The sequence below is a fragment of the Diceros bicornis genome, chromosome 18 (genome assembly GCF_020826845.1).
Source record: "Diceros bicornis minor isolate mBicDic1 chromosome 18, mDicBic1.mat.cur, whole genome shotgun sequence".
NCBI classification, from domain to species: Eukaryota; Metazoa; Chordata; class Mammalia; order Perissodactyla; family Rhinocerotidae; genus Diceros; species Diceros bicornis.
Window position 1 is genome coordinate 13,759,945 of NC_080757.1, and position 24,263 is coordinate 13,784,207.

The 24,263-nt window shown below is 41.1% G+C and overlaps 1 protein-coding gene across 1 annotated transcript in view; it reads left to right on the top strand.

Moving 5' to 3' along the window:
• Positions 1–24,263, top strand: part of ZZEF1 (zinc finger ZZ-type and EF-hand domain containing 1) — a 129,542-nt gene that overhangs the window by 76,985 nt on the left and 28,294 nt on the right. Inside the window, exons 36-42 of the mRNA XM_058560029.1 lie at positions 82–344; positions 1,256–1,425; positions 4,896–5,046; positions 6,764–6,903; positions 19,146–19,423; positions 20,090–20,264; positions 20,814–20,946. Of these exons, the coding sequence (XP_058416012.1) occupies positions 82–344; positions 1,256–1,425; positions 4,896–5,046; positions 6,764–6,903; positions 19,146–19,423; positions 20,090–20,264; positions 20,814–20,946 (1,310 nt within the window). The remainder of the gene's footprint in view (positions 1–81; positions 345–1,255; positions 1,426–4,895; positions 5,047–6,763; positions 6,904–19,145; positions 19,424–20,089; positions 20,265–20,813; positions 20,947–24,263) is intronic.

The window sequence follows — 24,263 nt, forward strand, 5'->3', positions numbered from 1 at the left end:
TGCGTGCACTCCCCTGAGGCCTGTTCTCCCTTTTGGAGGCTCACAAAGGCTTGTGGCCTTAAAAATATCTTGCCTTTGCAGCCATTTGCCTACCCACAGCATCACGGCCCATCCGATGGTGACCATCCGGATCAGTGACCGGCAGAGGCTCATCCAGCCCTACATTCACAACTATGCCTGGCTGCTCTTTGCCGCCCTGGCTCTCTATAGCGCCCACCTGGCCAGCGCAGAGGATGTGGACGGCGAGAAGCTGGATCCCCAGGCCCGCAGCAGTGCCACCATCCTGCGGAGCCAGTGCATGCAGCTTGTCGGGGACTGTCTGATGAAGGCTCACCAGGGAAAAGGTAATTGTTCCTCTTGTATGGAAACCAGACCAATGCTCAGCTGCTCGTGAAGGAAAAGCCCCAGCAGAAGTGAAATACTGTACTTGCTTTAGAGGCAACAAAATCCAGTTTTCCACAAGAGGTGCTCACCCTCGTGTGAAACTTAATTTTAAATTTCCAAATGCATTTGAGAGAAATTAAAGTAGCTTTAGTTTCTCTAAAATATTTACATGAAGATGTAAAAAAAATATTAATAATTAAAGCTCTTGATGTCTGTGGCTGAAGGATGTAGTATTTGAATCTAACAGACTTAACTTTGCTAAAGGAATTCAGCCTTTTTTTAACCTGGAGTGCAAATCTACTTCCACACAACTGTATTCTAGATGAGAGCTATTTATAACTAAAATAGTTTGGCTCATAAAATATCTAGATGATTTTGACTTTACTGAGGGGTGCTAAGGAGAAACTAACTTGTGTTAAACTTCTGAGACATTTAACTTTCTTTCAGAATAAGGACCTCCTCATTCTGGTAAACATTAGGGAAATTAGGCCTGTGTTAGGTAGCTGGTGGATGATGCCAGGGCTTCAGAGCTATTTTGTGATCTGTTTGCCAGTGGGAGTTTAGAAATCTAGTTGTGTGAGCTCCTATAAAATTTAATGGTGCTGATTTTCTGAATAGACAGTCCTGTTGTATTTTTTGTCCTCCCTTGTTCATAAAGTATAGGTATCCCTCCTGTCCAGACTTTTGGTGTCTGGAATCAGGAGCTGAGGAGATCTGGATAGCCAGGGGGATCGTACTGAGTACTCTTCAGGTTGGTTTGTGGAGAACTCAGTCGTACATTTCCATATAGCAGCAGAGTGATTTATGGCATTTGCAGGACATGACCCTTCTTATAAACTTTTCACCATTCTCTTATTTGCTTCCCATGTAGGTCTTAAAGCTCTAGCTCTTCTTGGTGTATTGCCAGATGATGACTCCACCCCAGAAAACCAGGCCCCGCCAGTCACTGTGCCCACCCGAACATCAGAGGAGCGGCTAGAGAAGAAAGCTGTCCAGGTTGCGGAGAAGCCATCAGACGCAGGCCCTTTCGTGCACTGCACTGTAAATAACAATTCTTGACTGTGCAGAATCACAGGTTGAACTCAGAGAGCCATTCACACGGGGAGCAGAGCCAAGAGGTTAAGGGCACAGACTCTTGACCCAGATTGCCTGGGTTCAGATCCCTGCTCTGTCAGACCTTGGGCACATTGCCACAATCTCTCTGCTTCTGTTGTCTCATCTGTAAAATGGGGGTGATAATAATAATACCTATTCCATAGTGTTGTTATGAGGAGTTACATACATTACACACATTGAGTTAATGTATGTAAAGTGCTTAAAACAGGATCATAGTAAGTTCCATATCAATCTTAACTACTGCTGTTACCTGCTTCCTGACAGTTTTTATAAGGATTGAACAGGAATATGCACCTAAAGAGATTAGTTCCTGGCCCATAGTGAACACTGTATATGAGTAGCTATTTTTATATTCAGCCAACAAATAGGTGATACTAAATGCTTACTATTTACCAAGTAGACATAGTACTTTCCATTGTTGGGGAAGAAGAATTTTCCTTCTACCGTTCTAGGTTCTTTGGCTGGTCTAATAATCAAATCAATATAAGACAGACTAACAGGAGAAAAACAAATTTAATTACATAAGTAGGGTAGCCCCATAAAAATATGAGACCCAAGGGTAGGTCGGACAGTTGCGGCTTACATGCCATCCTTAGCTGAGGAATGGGATAGGGGCCTGGGGCTTCAAAGGAGAGGAGGGTAATTCACAGGACACTAAGAAGAGCAGGTGTTTGGTAATTAGATCTTTGCCCTGCTGTACAGATAGACTTTTCAGATAGAAAGTTATTTCTGGTAATAGCTGTCTTTCTGGGTCAGGCCCCCTATCTAATAAATTCTTTTAGGTAGTTAAGGGAGAAGTAAGTTTTTCTTGAATCTGCTGGGTCTTGATTGCCTTCAGCTCAAAATAATCCATGTGCCAAAGTGGCACATTTTGGGATCACATATTCTGCTCCTCATCAGCATATACTTGTATGAGAAGAAGAAAAGCCTTTCTGGGTCCAGTCGTACCCTGTGATAGTGACATTAAAGATTGCCTTGTGGAGGAGCACAGCATCGCTTCTGTGATGCTGCCTCCAAAGCTTGAGTTTATGCTGTCAATGCCCTTGACTTTGCCTCAGGAGCTGCTAATGTTTCTGTCCGTCATCTCCATCATGTTAACTAGTTCAAGGATCTCCCATTTGGTGGTTATAGCCCACCGGATCCCATTGTCATTTAGAGGAAGACAAAAGCAAAGATGGCTAGCAAAAACTTGCAAATTCTCTTAGCTTCATTCAGGCAGAGAGTCAGCTCAAGACAGGTGACATAATAGTCTTCAAGCCTGTCTCCGAGGTGTCAACATTTTTGACCACAGAACGCCTTCTCCAGACAGCACTTTAACCATCCATGGATTATGTAGGGCAGAGACAACGGTATCAGCAGAGACAGGATATGTCAGCAGTCTTGACCTTTGATCTTGGGAATGTTTGTATCTTCTCATGAGCTCCTAGAATCTTTAACATGCCACCCATAAGCACTGTGCTCCCCTTTTATCTACTTATTCATTTATATCAGAATGGACTCACATTTTTTTATTCAATGGATTAAAATCTATTACTTTTTATTATTCATTTAGGTGCTCAAGTCATCTCGTGTTTAGCCAGTGGGAGCTCCTTCCAGCTGGCTTTTGTGTCGTGTGATATGTCTCCATTATTCTTTGAGCACTTCCTTAATTTTTGATACAAAAAGATATTTCAAGTTTGTCTTAGGCTTTCGCTGCCTAAGGACTAGAATCGGCCTTTTTCTAGGGTGCTTCCAGGGCATTATTTTTATTCCTGAGGTGTCCCCACCTTTTGGGTCCCCTTGCCATCAGCAGCTGGGTGCTCCCAGGGTATCCTACCTCTGGCTCAGTCTCTTAGTCTTCTGGCAAAGCTGTGGTTTCCAGCACTGTCCCCACTACGATGGCCCTAAGGACCATATCCCATTTGAGCCCTGAGTACAGATCACTTGTTTTTGAACTCACACATGCTTCAGGCCAACCCCAGGACCTATTAAGGGTGTCTTCCCTCCCTCCCTCCCTGCAGTGACTAGGGATACTTTTTGTTTTATACAACAGAGAAACCAACCTTAGCCAGAAGGCTTATCCAGGGGATTCTGTGTACAACAGCCTCAGGCCAGCAGTGAGGCCCCCTGGGTGCCACAGGGATGCAACTGCAGTGGCTCTTTGGAGTCCTGTGGAAACAGGAAAGAAGATCCAGCTGAAGTTATTAGCCAGAACCTTGGAATTATATTGTCCTCACAAAGTGCCACATGGTACAGAGAGTGTAGTGTTGGAGGTCTTTTCAGAGGGTACATTTTTAACAAGGCAAGTAGCTCTCCCGGTCTCCGTCTCCTCTTAGGACAGTCTTATAACCACTTTTTTCTTAGGAAGGAGTTGAGGGTAGGATTGATGTCGGGGTTACAGTATCCAGAGAGGGGAGGATAAGTTAGCTACACTGGGAAGTGTGAGGATCTTCTTGGGAGTGTGTGATGTACAGCGCTCCATCTTTAGCTCCAAAGCGTCCTGGCCTTCCCAGACTTCTTGGAGGTGGGGTGCCTCTGCCATGCACAGAAGACTTCCTGCGTGGCCTAGATTCCACGTACAAGCCTGTGTGACAACACAGAAAAGCACCCTGAGTGCCCAGGGAGTGAAGGTGATTTTGGGGTGACTCTGAGTGACTCCTGAGGAAATTCAGGCTGAGGACTGTCACCCTGCCAGCCTGAGCAGCTCTCTGCCAGACTCCTGAGCCCAGAAAACCCTCCTAGCTCCAGTGAGGGCCCTCTTAACAAGTCTCCTTGCCAAAATGGAATTCTCAAAAGTGTAAGTCAATTTAGTGTGCTAGAAGGAAATCCACCACTTTTTTTTTCCCCCCAAGAGAAGAACTTTCCATACTTGGCTTCTGAAAGCTAAATAGAATATATTAGAGGTTTATAATGAAGCCATTGCTTACGTGATGCAGGCTCTGACCGCGGGCATTTGGAAGATGTTTGGGGGGATGTGGTGCAGTGATTACTGTCTTAATCAGAAATGAGGGACATTTTCTGATGGAATTCAAAAGTATGTTAGTCTGTGGGGCTGGCCCAGTGGCGTGGTGGTTAAGTTTGCATGCTCCGCTTCAGCAGCCCGGGGTTCGTGGGTTTGGATCCCAGGCATGGACCTACACACTGCTCATCAAGCCATGCTGTGGCAGCATCCCACATAGAAAATAGAGGAATATTGGCACAGATCTTAGCTCAGGGACAATCTTCCTCAGGCAAAAAGGGGAAGATTGGCAATGGATGTTAGCTCAGGGTAAATGTTCCTCACCAAAAAAAAAAAAAGTATTTTAGTCTGTGAAGACTAATTGGCTAATGATTTTAAAAATTGTATTATGATATTGATGAGTAAACTTTTGTTGTAAGAAACCTGAATTCTTTTACACTCACTATTTTGTTTTTAGGGAAAAAGAGATGTTCATAAGGCAGTCAGTCCTTCAGATTGCAAACAGAGAAGTAAGGCAGGTGAAGGTGTATTGTTAATGAAGGATCCTTCGTGCCAGACTCAAATTTCAGACTCACCTGCAGATGTTAGCACACCTACAGGACTTCCAGGTAAAGACTGTTTGACCACAACCTTGATCTCTTTCATCTGAAAATGAACACATACCCGACGCTGAGATGTTTCTTGCACAGAATTTAAAATTGGCTAGCACCCAAGGCTGCATGGTTTTCCAGTTCTGTATCAGATGGTGCTGATGATGCTTTGTAAGTCATCTTTCCTACACTTTGCCTGCTTTCCTACCTTGTTGATTCCCTAATTTACTGGGTGCCTTCTGTGTGCCAAGCACTGTGCTAGGGATCGCCCTGCGGATGAAACGGACCATGTCAGACAGATAACCATATAGCTCCTGCCCTGTAAGCTCTTGGAGCTTACAGTCTGGGAGGGTTTAGGACAGGAGTAGGTAACTAATGATTTGAGACAGAATGGGATTCTGTCTAGAGAGAAGTGTAGGTGGGGGTTAACAGTGATTGATATCTAACTGGAACAGATTGTATCCACATAAAGCCTTATAAAGGAAGGGCTGCAGGGGACCTTGAATGTGCTAGCATCTGCCCTGGGGAAGGGCATTCAGGGCAGAAAGAACCACATGAGCCAAGGCCTCAGAGTGGGAAACCCCCCAAATACAGAGGAGAAGTCCCTTGGGCAGGTGTGTAGGGATTGAGTGGAACACTGGAGAGTGAAACTGGAGGGTGCTGTGGCACTCTGCTGCCTGGGGATAGCAATGGCAAGGTCAGAGATGTGTATTAGGAAGATTGTTGAGCAGGGAGATGGCAGTGCTGTGGGCTAAAGAGACCGGCAGCAAACCTCAACCTCCTCCTTATGGCAGCCCAGGGAGGCAGGATCTTTCCCATGTGCCCACTCTGTGACACAGGTGGAGGCAGGGGTGAGCACTTGGCATCCTGCCCTGTCAGTGGAGCCAGCTCTCAGAAGGGGTTGATGCTCATCTCTACAGTGCATATAATTCTACCTTTCAGAAAACAGTCTGACACGTCCCGTCAGTGCAGGTCATCAAAATCCACTCTAGGGCCGGCCCCATGGCTTAGTAGTTAGGTGTGCGCGCTCCGCTGCTGGTGGCCCGGGTTCGGATCCTGGGCGCGTGCCGGCACGCCGCTTCTCCGGCCACGCTGGGGCCACATCCCACATGCAGCAACTGGAAGGATGTGCAACTATGACATGCAACTGTCTGCTGGGGCTTTGGCGGGGAGAGGGAGGAGGATTGGCAATGGATGTTGCTCGGAGCCTGTCTTCCTCAGCAAAAGGAGGAGGATTGGCATGGATGTTGGCTCAGGGCTGAGCTTCCTCACAAAAAAAAAAAAAAAATCCACTCTAAGCTGATTCCCTTGAGGATCAGCAACCTGGTTCACATGTAATTTATTAATTCGTCAAGTATTCATTGGGTACCTGCTATGCTCCAGGAACATTTCTAGGTGCTTGAGTTAGCTCACTGAAATAAACAAAAATCTAGAAGGGAAAACAGACAAAAACAATAAATATCAGTGATACAGTCTGTTAAAAGGTGATTGAATGCTCTGAGCACAAAAGGGCGGGGTGGGGAATGGGGAGTGCAGAGAGGGTGGGAGAGATGAGAGGGCAGGCTCCACATTTAAATGGAGTGATCAGGGGAGGCCTCCAAGATGTGTTCAGCAATAGGTTTTTAAAGTCCCAGCTTTATTCTGTAGTGGCACAGCGACAGTGCATGGTTTACTTACCTCTTCGGACATGTATAGAAGCTGGCAAAATCTGAACGTTTGGTGTTTTACAACTCAGATGCTGAAAATTCAGAAGCATCATCTCAGAAGCCCATCGAGGAAAAGGCAGTTACTCCAAGCCCTGAGCAGGTGTTTGCTGAATGTTCCCAGAAAAGGATTTTGGGATTACTAGCAGCCATGTTACCTCCCTTAAAGTCGGTAAGAGACAAATAGTATATTCTTTTTAAAAGAGGGGTGGTGTTATGCACACAGAAATTTTTTGGAAAGCTGTATACTGAAACCAACTGTTAATGGCAGTCATTTGTGTATCCCCGAGGGTAGGATTATAAACCGCAATTATTTTCTTTTTTGTACCTCTCTATATTTTGTAACTTTTCTATAATATGTATGTATAATGTGACTTATTATTGTTTTTTGTTACTGTAATCGTTTTTTCCTATCTCGTTATAGTGAAAATATTTAAGCTTACAGAAAACTTGAAAGAAAAGAAGAATGCTCTTTACCTCGATTCACCAGTTGTTAATATATTGCTTTATCTGTGTCTATTTACATATATATATTTTTTTGCTGAACTTTTGCAAATAAATTGAAACCATCATTTACACTTCACCCTCAATATTTCAGCACGTCTCCTAAAAGTACATTCTCCTATATAACCATGATGTTGTCATCCTTAAAATTTTAACTTTGATGGAAAAATTTTATCTTCTATGCAGCCTACATACAGGTTTCCCCCGTTTATCCCCCAAATGTCCTTTACAGATTCTTTTTTTTAAATCAGGATCCACTTAAGAATCGCACTGCATTTAGATATCATGCTCTTTTAGTCTCCTTTAATCTACTTTCCCTGCCTTTTTTCTTTTTTTTAACTTTCATAACATTGACATTTTTAAAGAGTTTTCTTTAAAATGGACATCTCTTCATTATTCTTTTTTATAATTTTCTGGACTGTTCTTGCATGCTTATTTTTCCATATATACTTTAGAATCACTTTTATCAAGTTAAAGAGAAGATCTTGTTAGTATTTTCCCTGGGCTGGTGTTGAATTTATATATTAATTTAGGAGTAGCTGACATCTTTCGAATGGTCTCCTATTTTTTCAGTAAATGGAGAGTAATCAAAGACAGAACTAGCAGCTGCTGAAATAGGATTTCCCAAGTTGGCAGGGCTTTGAGGAAGGAGAGGTGTCCCCAGGACCCAGTGTTTGGTCCTCAGGTCTCTGGGTCCAAGGACTTTTTTTTAGCAGTTTGCCCAGAGATGCTTAAACTCGGAGGAATTAACTCTTACACGGGAGTCTAGACTGATTTATAAATCGGTCACAATTCACAGGGGTATGAGTCTGGCAGGAAAATGAATATGCGTTCCCTCTTGGTGTGTAAATCCATCCAGAAGACCACATTGTAGCTCAGGAGGTTGTCTGGTGTGTGTGGAATTAGAATGAGGAGAATAAGGTATTTTGAAGATGCATTTCCATGAAGCTGGATGAATTGACCTCACTCAGCAGCAGATCTGTCTGGGTAGCTGTTATTGTGCCTCTGAAATCAGCACCCACAGGCTTGGACAGAGCAGTCACCATCTTGGCCTTTCCCTTCCCACTCCAACACTAATCTTTTCTGCATCTTACTGGGTAAGCACATTGAGAAACCATCTCTTAAGTTGGGGCCTTTCTGCAATTAGCTACTCTTATCCTTTTTATGTTGATTTTACCAGTTTCACTATAAGAGTGACCTTTTCCTAACTTGGTCTCACTTTGCTATAACCATTTGTGTTATGGTCAGTTAGCTTACTTCTCCTGAGATGAGCTGGTTAACTGCTCTGTGCCAGTCAACTATGGTTCTCCCCACTGCCCACCCCAGCCTTGCTCCCATACACATTTTTCCCAAGTTCTTTTCTTTTTTTTTAATGGTTCATGAAGTCTGATCATTTTTCTTATCTAGTTGTGGTTGTAGTTAAATTTTGTCTACTTATTTCAATCCGTATTTCTCTCTCAACTAACAATCTAACCTTTTACCTTTTCTTGCAAACAAGATGAGACCTTTAGCACACTTTTATTTCCCTCATCGTACCCTAAGTGTTCAGATTATCTGTAATTTTAGCTCCAGATGGTTTGGTTGGCTGGTTGGTTTGGGTGTTTTTTTGTTGTGTTGTTTAGATTTTGCCTCTCTTAAAATTACTTTCTTTAGAATTTCAGAACCACATTGTAATTTGTTATTGATGGTTACTGTTTTGATTGCACATTATTGTTTATTGATTACTGTTTTCCTCTTGAATTACTTATTCTAATCCTTTTTTTGTTTTGCTGGAATACTTCCTCAAATATTTTCTTCAGAAAGGCTGCATGTCTTTCTTTTCCTCTCACCCGTGGAGATAAGTTTGGGTACAGAATTACAGGGACACAGTCCTTTTCCTTCAGAACTCTGTAAATGTTGCTTCATGGTCTTCTGCTGTCTAGAATTACTGATGAGAAGTCCAATATTAAGATGATATAAGAAGTCCAATATTTTTGTGAGGAAGATCAGCCCTGAGCTAATATCCAATGCCAATCCTCTTTTTTTTTTTTTTTTTGCAGAGGAAGGTTGGCCCTGAGCTAACATCCGTGCCCACCTTCCTCCACTTTATATGGGACGCTGCCACAGCATGGCTTTGACAAGCAGTGCGTTGGTGCACGCCCGGAATCTGAACCTGTGACCCTCGGGCCACCAAAGTGGAGTGCGTGCACTTAACTGCTTGCACCACCGGGCCGGCCCCAAGAAGTCCAATGTTAAGATGTTTTTTTTTTTAATCTAAAAGTGTTTTCTTTATCCTTAGAATTCAGACATTCATCAGACTGTGTCAAAATAGAAGTTCTCTTTCTCTGTTCCTTCCCTTCATCCTGTTTGCTTTTTTGATAAAAACTCAATTTTTACTTCAGCCGAGGAAATGCTCTTCTGTTATTTGTTTGCTTCTTTACCCACCCCATTTGCATCTTCTTGAATGCATAGTGATTCTCCTAGATCGGCCCTCCATCTGGGCTTCCGTTTGGTCAGACTTTTCATCTTTATCTGTTGTTCTTAGAGAATTCCTTAAGTAGATTTCTTAAATCACCACTTTAATTTTTAGCAGTGTCTCTTCTCTTCTTGGTCCCTCTGTTAAGGTGGTTTGTTTACCCTGATAATCTTTTGTTTTTTAACATGCTCTTTGGAAGGCAAGTTATTAGATTTATTTTAGTGTAAAAAGTAACTAGATTGACTTGTATCTAGAATATATAAAGAACTCTTACAAGCCATAGAGAACTCTTACAAGCCAATAATAAAAAGACTTCTATCACCATAGATTAGTTTTGCCTGTTTTTAAACTTCGTATAGATGGAGTAGGTCACTATGTACTCCTTTTGTGTCTAGTTGCTTTCACTCAGTGTTATGTTTGTGAGATGCATCATGTTGCTGTGAATAGTTTCACTTATTCATTCTCAGTATTATCCAGAATTCCAGTGTGTGAATATAGCATAATTTTAAAATTCATTTTACGATTGTTGGGCATTTGGGAAATTTCCTGTTTGGAGCTATTCCATATGGTGCTACAAACATGCCTGTACGTGTCTTCAAGTAAACATATGAATGAGGCCAAGCTTGGCCTGCCACACAAAAGTCGTACCAATTTACACTCCCAGAGTGCTCAAAAAATATCTTTGATAGCAAGAGGATCAGAATTAATGTGTAGCATTTTGTTGTCATGTCTCTTTAGTCTCCTTTAGTCTTAAGCAGTTTATCAGCATTTTCTTAACTTTCATGACCTTGACACTTTTGAAGGTTACAGGCCAGCTGTTTTGTAAAATGTCCTTCTCTTTGGGTTTGTCAGGTGTATCCTCATGATTAGATTCAGGTTTTGCCTCTTTGGCAGGAATATCACAGTCGTAATGCTGCATTCTCTTTGTAGCCAGCAGGTAGAACACAATTTTGATTTATTTCATTACTGATCGTGTTCCCTTTGATCACTTAAGTGGTGTCAGCCAGCCTTCTCCACTGTAAAGTTAATTTTTTCCCCTTTGTTATTAGTAAATATTTAGTGGGGACAGTCTTTGAAGCTATATAAATATCCTGTTTCTCATCAAACAACAATTTATTCATTTATTTAGTTATATCAGTATGGGTACACGACTTCCTATTTTATTCATCAGTTATAGTCCATTATTCTTCTCATTTTGATGCTTAAATTGACCTGGACTTGGCCAATGAGAGCCCATTCAGGCTGTCTTCTGTGTCCTTTTGACATACTCCCATCGTTTTTTGAACATTTCCTGTTTTCTGGCACAAGATATTTCAGGCACTTCTTGAATTCTCCCTTCCCTAGGCCTGGAATCAGCCATTTCTCGAAGGTGAACTTGTTCCTTTCAGTAGAGAACCGTATTTAGAAACTGAGGTTTGGGCACTAGATAGGTTCATTGCAACAGTGTGTCACGGCTCCCAGGCCTTCTCAGTGGACAGAGATAGGGTGTGTGCGCGTCTGTGCGTGTATACTTTACCTTTCTATGTTTTTCTATATTTAGAGCAGTGGTTCTCAAACTGGAGGCTCTCTCTCCTCCCCCCAAGGGCACATTTGGCAACGTCTGGAGACATTTTTAGTTGTCACAGCTGGGGGTATACTACTGGCATCTAGTGTGTATAAGCCAAGGGTCCCGCTAAACATCTTAAAATGCTCAGGCATCACCCCCACCTGAATCCCTCACCCTCGCACATACATACAAGAATTATCAGAACCAAATGTCAATAGTGCCAAGGTTGAGAAACCCTGATTTAGAGAGAAAGAAAGAAAAAAGTGAGTGAATCGTGAGTTCATATCAATCCCTCCAATTTCCATCTAAAACCACAGGCTGATTCTAGTTTTCTCCTTTTTTGTATTTATAACTCCTGTCTTTAACAGTGAGAAACCTGGAGCCCATTATCCTTAACATTATTACTTATTTGATCAGTCTTCCATCTCTGCCACCATTCTTTTTCTTCTGTGGGTGCCCTCCTCTCCCTGTGTGGACTCTTGACACTGTTCGTTGGGCCTGCCCCCACTTGGATGCCTCCTCACCACACCTGGGTGTATCTCCCTATGTCAAGTGGCCCCCTTGCATTGAACCCACCCTCACCCACAGCAGGCTGCTACTCCATGGCAGCACTCTCCTTGTGCTGCTAGAACTCTGATTCCCCATGCTGGACTGAGCTCTCTACCTGGATGCCCTCGCCTCACTGCCTGGGCTCCAACACCCCGCGTCAGGCTGCCCTTCCACATGGATGCCCTCCTCACCCCCTTCAGAGTTCAAGCTTGACTCCCATGGCTGACCATTCCCCTGCATGGATGCCTTCCTCACCCCGCTCGTGCTGACACCCCTGCCAGGCGGCCCCTCTCCATGGAAGCACTTCTCACCCTGCTCGGGTTCTCACACCCCACACAGGACCAGCCCCCTGCACGGACGTCTTCCTCGTTCTTCTTGGACTCTGACACCCCGTGCTAGGCTGCCCCTTCAGGGGGATTCCTTCTTGAGAATCGTTTTTGATTTTGAAAAACTTTTTGTTCTTTGATTGCTTTGTTTTCATATTATAGATTTAGTGCCCTCTGGAATGACAATGAGGTAACTCAAAATTTTTTAATGTTCTCTCCAGATTTGTGCATTTCTTTCTTATAGAAAATAATGAGTGGTATAAGTGTATAGAGATGTGTGTACCAGGCTGTTTATCTAGATGGTGTTTTTTTTTTTTTTTTTAATTGATGTTTTAATGGTTTCTAACATTGTGAAATTTTGGGTTGTACATTTTTGTTTGTCCATCACCCCATATATGACTCCCTTCACCCCTTGTGCCCACCCCCCACCCCCACTTCCCGGGTAACCACAGTCCAGTTTTCTCTGTCCATGTGTTGGTTTATATTCCACATATGAGTGAGATCATACAGTGTTTGTCTTTCTCTTTCTGGCTTATTTCACTTAACATAATACGCTCCAGGCCCATCCATGTTGTTGCAAATGGGACGATTTTGTCTTTTTTTATGGCTGAGTAGTATTCCATTGTATATATATACCACATTTTCTTAATCCAGTCGTCAGTCGAGGGACACTTAGGTTGCTTCCACTTCTTGGCTATGGTGAATAATGCTGCAATGAACATAGGGGTGCATAAGCCTCTTTGGATTGTTGATTTCAGGTGCGTTGGATAGATTCCCAGTAGTGGGATGGCTGGATCATAGGGCATCTCTATTTTTAATTCTTTGAGGAATCTCCATACCGTTTTCCATAGAGGCTGCACCAATTTGCATTCCCACCAGCTGTGTATGAGGGTTCCTGTTTCTCCACATCCTCTCCAACATTTGTTGTTTTTTGTCTTGGTGATTATAGCCATTCTAACGGGCGTGAGGTGGTATCTTAGTGTTGTTTTGATTTGCATTTCCCTGATGATTAGTGATGTTGAGCATCTTTTCATGTGCCTATTGGCCATCTGTATATCTTCCTTGGAGAAGTGTCTGTTCATTTCCTCTGCCCATTTTTTGATCAGGTTGTTTGTTTTTTTGTTGTTCAATTGTGTGAGTTCTTTATATATTATGGAGATCAACCCCTTGTCAGATGTATGTTTTGCAAATATTCTCTCCCAGCTGGTTGGTTGTTTGTTCATCTTGATTCTGGTTTCATTTGTCTTATAAAAGCTCTTTAGTCTGATAAAGTCCCACTTGTTTATTTTTTCTTTAGTTTCCCTAGTCTGGGTAGGCATGTCATCCGAAAAGATTCCTTTAAAACCAATGTCAAATAGTGTGTTGCCTATATTTTCTTCTATGAGTTTTATAGTTTCAGGTCTCACCTTCAGGTCTTTGATCCATTTTGAGTTAATTTTTGTGAATGGCGATAGCACATGGTCCACTTTCATTCTTTTGCATGTGGCTGTCCAGTTTTCCCAACACCATTTATTGAAGAGACTTTCCTTTCTCCATTGCATGTTCTTAGCACCTTTGTCGAAAATTAGCTGTCCGTATATGTGTGGTTTTATTTCTGGGCTTTCAATTCTGTTCCATTGATCTGTGTGTCTGTTTTTGTACCAGTACCATGCTGTTTTGATTACTGTTGCTTTGTAGTATGTTTTGAAGTCAGGAATTGTGATGCCTCCTGCTTTGTTCTTTTTCTTTAGGATTTCTTTAGCTATTCGGGGTCTTTTGTTGCCCCATATAAATTTTAGTATTCTTTTTTCTATTTCTGTGAAGAATGTCATTGGGATTCTGATTGGGATTGCATTGAATCTGTAGATCGCTTTAGGTAATATAGACATTTTAACTATGTTTATTCTTCCAATCCACGTGCATGGGATATCTTTCCATTTCTTTATGTCATCGTGGATTTCCCTCAATAATGTCTTGTAGTTCTCATTGTATAGGTCCTTCACCTCCTTGGTAAGATTTATTCCTAGGTATTTTATTCTTTTTGATGCAATTGTAAATGGTATTATCTTTTTGAGCTCTCTTTCTGCTAGTTCATTATTAGCATATAGAAATGCAACTGATTTTTGTAGATTGATTTTGTACCCTGCAACTTTGCTGTAGTTGTTGATTGTTTCTAACAGTTTTCCAATGGATTCTTTAGGGTTTTCTATATATACAATCATGTCATCTGCAAATAGTGAGAGTTTCACTTCTTCGTTACCTATTTGGATTCCTTTTATTCCTTTTTCTTGCCTAATTGCTCTGGCCAAGACCTCCAGTACTATGTTGAACAGGAGTGGTGAGAGTGGGCAGCCCTGCCTCGTTCCTGTTCTCAGAGGAATGGCTTTCAGTCTTTCCCTGTTGAGTATGATGTTAGCTGTGGGTTTGTCATATATGGTCTTTATTATGTTGAGGTACTTTCCTTCTATTCCCATTTTATTGAGAGTTTTTATCATAAATGGATGTTGTATCTTGTCAAATGCCTTCTCTGCGTCTATTGAGACGATCATGTGGTTTTTATTCTTTGTTTTGTTGATGTGATGTATCACGTTGATTGATTTGCGGATGTTGAACCATCCCTGCATCTCTGGTATAAATCCCACTTGATCATGGTGTATAATCTTTTTAATATATTGTTGTATTCGGTTTGCCAATATTTTGTTGAGGATTTTTGCATCAACGTTCATCAGCGATATTGGCCTGTAATTTTCTTTCTTTGTATTGTCTTTGTCTGGTTTTGGTATCAGGGTGATGTTGGCCTCATAGAATGATTCAGGAAGTGTTCCATCTTCCTCTATTTTTTGGAATAGTTTGAGGAGGATGGGTATTAAATCTTCTTTGAATGTTTGGTAAAATTCACTGGAGAAGCCATCTGGTCCTGGACTTTTATTTTTTGGGAGGTTTTTGATTACTATTTCAATCTCTTTACTTGTGATTGGTCTATTCAGATTCTCCATTTCTTCTTGGTTCAATTTTGGGAGGTTGTATAAGTCTAAGAATTTATCCATTTCTTCTAGATTGTCCAATTTGTTGGCATATAATTTCTCATAGTATTCTCTTATAATCCTCTGTATTTCCATGGTATCCGTTGTAATTTCTCCTCTTTCATTTCTAATTTTATTTACTTGAGCCTTTTCTCTTTTTTTCTTAGTTAGCCTGGCTAAGGGTTTGTCTATTTTGTTTATCTTCTTGAAGAACCAACTCTTTGTTTCATTAATCCTTTCTACTGTTTTTTTGGTCTCAATATCATTTATTTCTGCTCTGATTTTTATTATTTCTCTCCTTCTGCTGGCTTTGGGCTTTGTTTGTTCTTCTTTTTCTAGTTCTGTTAGGTGTAATTTAAGGTTGCCTATTAGGGCTTTTTCTTGTTTGTTAAGGTGGGCTTGTATCGCTATGAGTTTCCCTCTCAGGACCGCTTTTGCTGCATCCCATATGGTTTGATATGGCATGTTATCATTTTTGTTTGTTTCCAGATAGTTTTTGATTTCTCCTTTAATTTCATCAATGATCCGTTGGTTGTTCAGTAGCATGTTGTTTAATCTCCACATTTTTGTCACTTTCCCAGTTTTTTTTTCCTGGTTCATTTCCAGTTTCATAGCCTTATGGTCTGAAAAGATGCTTGTTATGATTTCAATCTTCTTAAATTTATTGAGGCTTGCTTTGTTTCCCAACATATGGTCTATCCTAGAGAATGTTCCATGCGCACTTGAGAAGAATGTGTAGTCAGCTGTTTTTGGGTGGAGTGCTCTGTATATGTCTACTAGGTCCATCTCGTCCAGTTTTTCATTTAAGTCTAATATTTCTTTATTAACTTTTTGTCTGGATGATCTATCCATTGCTGTAAGTGGGGTGTTAAGATCCCCTACTGTTATTGTGTTGTTGTTGATTTCTCCTTTTAGGTTTGTTAATAGTTGTTTTATGTACATTGGTGCTCCTATGTTGGGTGCATATATATTTATAAGTGATATGTCTTCTTGATGGAGTGTCCCTTTTATCATTATATATTTCCCTTCTTTGTCTTTCTTAACCTGTTTTATCTTGAAGTCTACTTTGTGTGATATGAGTATGGCAACCCCTGCTTTCTTTTGTTTGCCATTAGCTTGGAGTATTGTCTTCCATCCTTTCACTCTGAGCCTGTGCTTGTCTTTAGTGCTAAGATGTGTTTTCTGAAGGCAGCATATTGTTGGGTCTTGCTTTTTAATCCATCCTGCCACTCTGTATCTTTTGATTGGAGAGTTCAATCCATTTACATTTAGGGTAATTATTGAAATATGAGGGCTGAATTTTGCTGTTTTGTCACTTATTTTCTGGTTCTTTTGCATTTCCTTTGTTTCTTGTCCCATTTGTTTTGGACTGCCAATTCAGTTTGGTTGTTCTGTCTTATGATTCTTCTAGTTTTCTCTTTGTTTATCATATGTGGTTTTAATTTGATTATTTGTTTAGTGGTTACCTTGAGGTTTGAGCAAAAAATCTTCTGTATGAGATAGTCCATTATCTGATAGCCTCCTATTTCCTTATACTAAGTCAATTCAGTCACTTTCCTCTTCCCCTTCTAAGTTGCTCTTGTTATACCTTATTCTATCTTGTGTTGTGGCTGTGTGTTTACAGTGATGAGGTTAAATTTATTTTTGGTGAATTTCTTCCTTTGATCTTTGAGTTTAGTATTTAAGTGGTTGCTAACCTATTCCGGTAAAGATCTACTATTTCTCTGATTTTGTCTACCTACTTTTCTCCTTACTCCAAGCTTTGTGTTCCCTTTCTCTTCTTGTTTTCAGGCCTGAGGGCCTTCTTGAGTATTTCTTGTAGTGGCGGTCTCGTGGCCATGAACTCCCTTAGCTTTTGTTTATCTGGGAGAGTTACTATTTCTCCATCATATTTGAAGGATATTTTTGCTGGATAGAGTATTCTTGGCTGAAAGTTTTTGTCTTTTAGTATTTTGAATATATCATTCCAGTCTCTTCTAGCCTGAAAAGTTTCTGTTGAGAAATCCGCTGAGAGCCTGATGGGAGTTCCTTTGTACGTTATTTTTTGTTTTTGTCTAGCTGCCCTTAATATTGTTTCTTTGTCGTTGACCCTGGCTAGCCTTACCACTAGGTGTCGTGGTGAAGGCCTTTGTCTGTTAATATATATAGGAGTCCTGTTGGCTTCGCTTACTGGTATTTCCTGCTCCTTCCCCAGATTTGGGAAATTTTCAGCTATTATTTCCTTGAATAGGCTCTCTGTTCCTCTTTCCCTCTCCTCTCCCTCAGGAATACCTATAATTCTTATGTTACATTTTCTAATAGAGTCCGATATTTCTCGGAGTCTTTCTTCATTTCTTTTTAGTCTTAGTTCTCTCTCTTCTTCCATCTGGAGTATATCTGTATTCCTATCCTCTAAAGTACTAATTCTTTCCTCCATATTGTCAGCTCTGTTCTTTAAAGATTCCAGATTCTCCTTTATCTCCTCCATTGTGTTCTTCATCTCCATCAGCACTGATAGGTTTTTCTTTATGATTTCAATCTCTTTTGTGAAGAAACTCCTAATCTCATTTAATTGTTTGTCTGTGTTGTCTCGTATTTCGTTGAGTGTTTTTATGATAGCTATTTTGAAATCTCTGTCATTTAGTTTATGGATTTCTGTGTCTTCAGGGTTGATTTCTGGGTGCTTGTCATTTTGTTTCTGGTCTGGTGATTTCATATATTTTTGCATTGTGGTTCCTGTGTTGGTTTTGATTTTCCTCATCCTGGAAGTCTCTGGTTGCAATTTCCACCTGCCGCCACTGTCTGGTGGTAAAGGGCTGTGTAGTCTAAGCCCCCTGCGCTCTGCCCCAGTTTTTCTGCTGCGATCCGCAGTTTTGTTTTGTTTTGTTTTGTTTTTTCCCCACTGCGATCCACGGGTCCAGTCCAGTTCAGGTCTGCCTCGGATCGCTAGATCTGGTCCAGCTGCAGACTCCAGGTTGCGGGGAGGTGGGAGCTCTCTCTTTTGCCCTCTGGGTCCCTGACGTGGAAGGCTTCTCGTTTTCCCCTCTTTATCCGCTCTCTGGGGTGCTCAGATGTTGATGGTAGCCCTGTGGCTCCTCTGAGCCCTCTGTGCGGGAGTTTCCCACTGGCTGAGAGAGCCCGAAGAGCTACAGTTTCCCGCCGAGGGCCGCCCCTCCCCCCTCTCTGGGAGCCACGCGGACCGGATCGCTGATCTGATGGGGAGGGAGCGGAGTTCTCCTTACCTCTCCCCACTTCCTCCCGGGGCCCAGCACGTTCCGCTCTCAGATGTGCGGCAGTGTGGATCCCTCCGCTCTAGCTTTTCACTGTCTGGGATTCCGTTGTTGGTCTGTGGCTGTTGCTTTTGTTGTATCTTGTGGGGGAAGAATTCACGGGAAAGCTCACTCCGCCATGATGCTGACGTCACCCTCCTAGATGGTGTTTTTAATAATGAAGAATTAGAAACAAAGGAAGTGTCCAGCAGTAGGGAAGCCATTAAGTCAGTTATGTTTTAACTATGAAATGCAATAGTGTGCAGCCATTCAGATGATTGAGGAGCTCTGTTTTTATTGGTTTGGGAAATGGCATATTAATGGAAAAAAGTAAGTTGCAGGACAGTATTTAAAGAAAGAAAAATAAATTTATTGTTAGTTTTAAATTTATTTTATTATGTATGTAAATATGCGTAGAAAAAGGTTGAAAGACTGTTCATCAAACTGTTAACAATTGTTATCTCCTGGGTCTTGGGGGGAAGTGGATTACGGGGAGCTTTACCTTTTGTATATTTCTGAATCATTTGAATTCTTTTATAATAGACATGTCAGGAGAAAAAATTTAGTTTATTTTTCGTGGTGAAGGAAAATTAGAAGTAGGCTTGTAAGATGATACCTGAGAATATTTATTTTACAACTGATTGTACGTAAGCCTTTTATGAAAGCCACTGTGTAATTTCTTTGGACTAGGCCAGTTATAAATTATACATGAAGAGGATGGAGTGTTTAGCTGGTGTGGTACATGGATTTGGTATTGAACAGATTTCTCTCCTTCTCTTGGCAGGATCCCACAGTCCCCCTGGTAGACCTGGAGCATGTCCTCCCGCTCATGTTTCAGGTTGTCATCTCAAATGCAGGCCATCTGAATGAAACCTACCACCTCACCCTGGGTCTTCTCGGCCAGTTAATCGTCCGCCTTTTACCAGCAGAGGTAGATGCTGCAGTGATCAAGGTCCTGTCAGCTAAACATAACCTGTTTGCGGCAGGGGACAGTTCCATCGTGCCAGATGGCTGGAAGACCACTCACCTGCTCTTTAGCCTGGGAGCTGTGTGTCTGGACAGGTAGCCACCCAACTCTACCCCACCTTGTTGCTCATTTCTTTAAGTCAAAAGTCTGACTGTTGATTAATTTTAGTGCTGTTGTCTGGGAATCTTTTGTGAGAACAGAATTAGTTTTATTAGCAGTGCTGGCAACCAACATTAAAACTGTGCTTAAAACCCTCACTTAAACAGTTGTGCAATCTGGGCACTGTCTGATGATATATGTTTTGGTTTGTTTGTTTCCTGAAAGCAATAAGTGTAGGCCTTGGGATTGAAGAAAATAGATCTATTTTCATTATAAAAGTGACATAATCATAATACCAAATTTGGAAAATAGAAATGAAGAAAAAAATCACCCTGGCTTGCACTATATTAATGCATCTGGTGCTATTTTAATATACTTCCTTCCAAGCTTTTTTCTGTATGTGAATGTAAGTGTGCATGTGCTCACACACGTGACTTTTTGTATATATTGTTAAAAACATAGTTGTAGACTGAGTATTTAAGTAACATCTTGATTTTTTTTCCACTTGCCGTTATATGAAAAGCATCATTCCACTGGTTTTTAAGCTAATTAACGAATGGCTCTTTGGCATGCCTCTGGGTCTGCCTTGGGAGTGTAGTGAGCTCTGATGAGTTGAGTTTGGAGCCTGTGCACAGCCACCTAATGGAGTTCTTGCCTTCCAGCCGAGTGGGCTTGGACTGGGCGTGCTCCATGGCGGAGATACTGCGGTCACTCAACAGTGCCCCGCTGTGGCGTGACGTCGTTGCCACCTTCACAGACCACTGCGTCAAGCAGCTGCCTTTCCAGCTGAAGCATACCAACATCTTCACCCTGCTCGTGCTGGTCGGCTTCCCCCAGGTACATCAGTGAAGGCCTGGCCACTTTCTCCAATCTTCATCACACACATCAAAGTCTCTATAGCATATATCTTTGGAAGTTTATTTTCTTTAGTTATATAATTTGCTCTTACAGTATTGGTATATTTTCAAGATTATGGGATGGTTTGTTCAACTTGCATTTTTAACAATTTAGCCATTTGATTCATCTTATTAGCTAAGAGTTGGCTTTGAATAATAGGTAACTGTAGTAAATTACAAAGTACTTTATAGTACAGTTTTTTTTCACTTTGGCGTTCATCTTGATCTCATTTCTAATCTTCATGTCTTTCAACTGATTGGGACAAAGGGGACTGTGAAAACATGGCTTCATCCAGCAAGCACATAAACCCATTCTGTGCCAGGCCTGTGCCAGGCCCTGGACTTAGAGATAAGAAGAACCCTATCCTTGAGTGCTTGTTGAAGTCTGGGGCACAAGCAAAAGGGACTGGGCTTGTGTCTAATTAAGCGCTCTTTCCCATCTTGATGTGCTATTGAATTACCTTTTCTGTCTGTGTCTGTCATGTTCTAGGTCCTCTGTGTGGGGACTCGCTGTGTTTATATGGATAATGCCAATGAACCACATAATGTGATCATCTTGAAGCACTTTACTGAGAAAAACAGGGCTGTGATCGTCGATGTCAAAACCCGGAAAAGGAAAACAGGTCCCAAGCATAATTATTTTTTCTAAGAATGGAAGAAAGTTATCTAATCTCTGTGTACCTTAAAATCAGTGAAGATATACATGGTTCTTGCCTATGCATGTAATTTTTTTAAAAGCAAGTTATAGCCTCCTGAACTTCTTTTTCCTCGTCTCTGAAATGATATGGTTGAATTGGGATAATTTTGAAGGCTCTTACCATACTGTTATTTTGTGTATATGGCTCTGTATATGGTTGTGTATATGGTTTTTTGGTTGGCCAGATGTTTAGGTTCTGAACATTTAATTTCTCCATTTGCTGGTTTCATTTGTTTTCTAATGGGTAATTTAAACATATTACAGAGTCAGGTGGCTACATGAATGTAAAATAACTTCAAATAATTGTATTGGCATTCATGTCACCTTCCATTTTGTTTCATCAATAAAACACTGAAAGTACATTGTAAGTGCCCTTTTCACTGAATTTGCCAAACCCCAAACAGTCTGGCATGTCTAACCATTATGTGCCCCGTCTGCTCCTGAAACAGTCTGCTTTCTCTTTCAGCTTCAGCATTAGATACTGTCTGTGCTCTTTTTGTGTATGGTGTGAGGTAAAGGTAAAAGTTCTTTTTTTGCGTGCATATGTGAATATCCAGTTGTTCCAGGACCATTTATGGAGCAGACTATTCTTTCTCCATTGAATTGTCTTGGCACTTTTGTTGAAAATTGACACATATATGTGTGTTTCTATTTATGGATTGTGGTATGTTCCATTAATCTACATATCTGTCCTTACTCGAATACTACACTGTCTTGACTATTGTAGATTTATACTGAATCTTGAAATCAGGTCTTTAAACTTTGTTATTCTTTTTCAGAATTGTTTTGGCTATTCTATTTCCTTTGCCTTTCTATGTAAAATTTTGAATCGGCTTGTCAGCTTTTATTAAAGAGCCTGCTGGGATTTGGGTCAGCATTGCATTGAATCTGTAGATCCATTGGGGAGAACTGACATCTTCACGATATTGAGTCTTTTGACCCATGAGCATGGCTTATCTCTTCATTTATTTAGGGAATAAATTTAGGTCTTATAAAATTTGGGTCTTTAATTTCTCTCAACTTGGCATTGGGTATCAGCTGCCTTCTCATTCCTGATTCTGGTAATTTGTATCTTCTCTTTTTTTCTTTCCCGGACTGGCTAGCCAGAGATTTATCAATTTATTTGATCTTTTCAGAGGACCAGCTTTTGGTTTCATTGATTTTTCTTTGTATTTCTCTGTTTTCTGTTTCATTTATTTCTACCTTTATCATTATTAATTTTCTTATTTCTTCTTGCTTTGGGTTTAATTTGCTCTTTTTTCTTTCTCTAATTCCTCAAGGTGGAAGTCTAAATTACTGATTTGAGACCTTTCTTCTTTGCTAATAGAAGCATTTTATTGCTGTGGATTTCCCTGTAGGTTTGGCTTTAGCTGCATCCATGATTTTTTGTGTGTGTGTGTGAGGAAGATCAGCCCTGAGCTAACATCCATGCCAATCCTCCTCTTTTTGCTGAGGAAGACCAGCTCTGAGCTAACATCTATTGCCAATCCTCCTCCTTTTTTTCCCCCCAAGCCCCATTAGATAGTTGTATGTCATAGTTGCACATCCTTCTAGTTGCTGTATGTGGGATGCTGCCTCAGCATGGCCGGACAAGCGGTGTGTCGGTGCGCGCCCGGGATCTGAACCCGGGCCACCAGTAGTGGAGCATGCGCACTTAACCACTAAGCCAGGGGACTGGCCCATCCATGATTTTTGATATGTTGTATTATCATTTTCATTCGTCAGAGTATCTTTTTTCTTTTTTTTTTTTTTGTGAGGAAGATCAGCCCTGAGCTAACATCCATGCCAATCCTCCTCTTTTTGCTGAGGAAGACTGGCCCTGAGCTAACAGCCATGCTTGTCTTCCTCCACTTTATGTGGGGCGCCACCACAGCATGGCCTGACGCGCAGTGTGTTCGTGCGCGCCCGGGATCTGAACCCGGGCCACCAGCAGCAGATCGCGCGCACTTAACCACTACGCCACGAGGCCGGCCCCCGTCAGAGTATTTTCTACTTTAACATGTGATTTCTTCTTTGCTCTGTGGATTATTTAAAAGTTTGTTGTTTAATTTCCAAATATTTGGAGGATATTCCAGATATCTTTGTTATTGATTTCAAATTTAATTTTCTTGTGGTCAGAGAACATACTTTGAATGATTTCATTCATATTAAGATTATTGAGACTTGTTTTTATGGTCCAAAATATAGTCTGTTTTGGTGAAGGTTCCATGTGTACTTGAAGAGAACACATATACTGTGTTGGTTAGCGAAGTGTCCTATTGATGTCATTTAGCTCAAGTCAGTTGATATTGTTGTTCAAGTTGTCTGTGCTCTTAACTAATTTTCTGTCTAACTTCTAACAGTTACTGAGAGAGGAATATTGAGATCTTCAGCTGTAATTGTGCATATGTTTATTTCTCATTTCATTATGAAATATCCTATTTTATCCCTGATAATAGTCCTTGTTCTGAAATCTACTTTAATATTTATGTATTCTCTCTAGCTTTTTTTTTTTTTTTTTTTTTTTGTGAGGAGATCAGCCCTGAGCTAACATCCGCCAATCCTCCTCTTTTTTTGCTGAGGAAGACTGGCCCTGGGCTAACATCGGTGCCTATCTTCCTCCACTTTATATGGGACGCCGCCACAGCATGGCTTACCAAGCAGTACTTCGGTGCGCGCCCGGGATCCGAACCAGCGAACCCCGGGCCGCCGCAGCGGAGCGCGCGCACTTAACCGCTTGCGCCACCGGGCCGGCCCCTCTAGCTTTTTTTTTATTACTAACATTTGCATGGTATATCTTTTTCCATCCTTTCACTTTAACCTGCCTGTGTCCTTAAATTTAAAGTGGATTTCTTGTAGATAACACATAGTGCAGACTTCTTTTTTAATCCAGTCTGACAATCCCTGTCTTTTCATTGAGCTGTTTAGACTATTTACTTTTAATACACTTATCAAGATGGTTGAATTTAAATCTGCCGTCTTCTTGCTTGTTTTCTGTTTGTCACATCTGTTCTTTTTTTCTTTTTCCCTCTTCTCTTGCCTTCTTTTGGATTGAGTTTTTATTTTTTTTAAATGATTCTGTTTTATCTCCACTATTGGCTTTTAAACTATATCTATTTTTTTAGTGGTTGCTCTATGGTTTACAGTAGTCTACCTTCACATAATTTTTTAGAGGTTGCTTTATGGTTTATAATATACATCTTTACTCATCATAGTCTTTACTCATCATAGTCTATCTTCAAATAATATTATACTACTTCACAT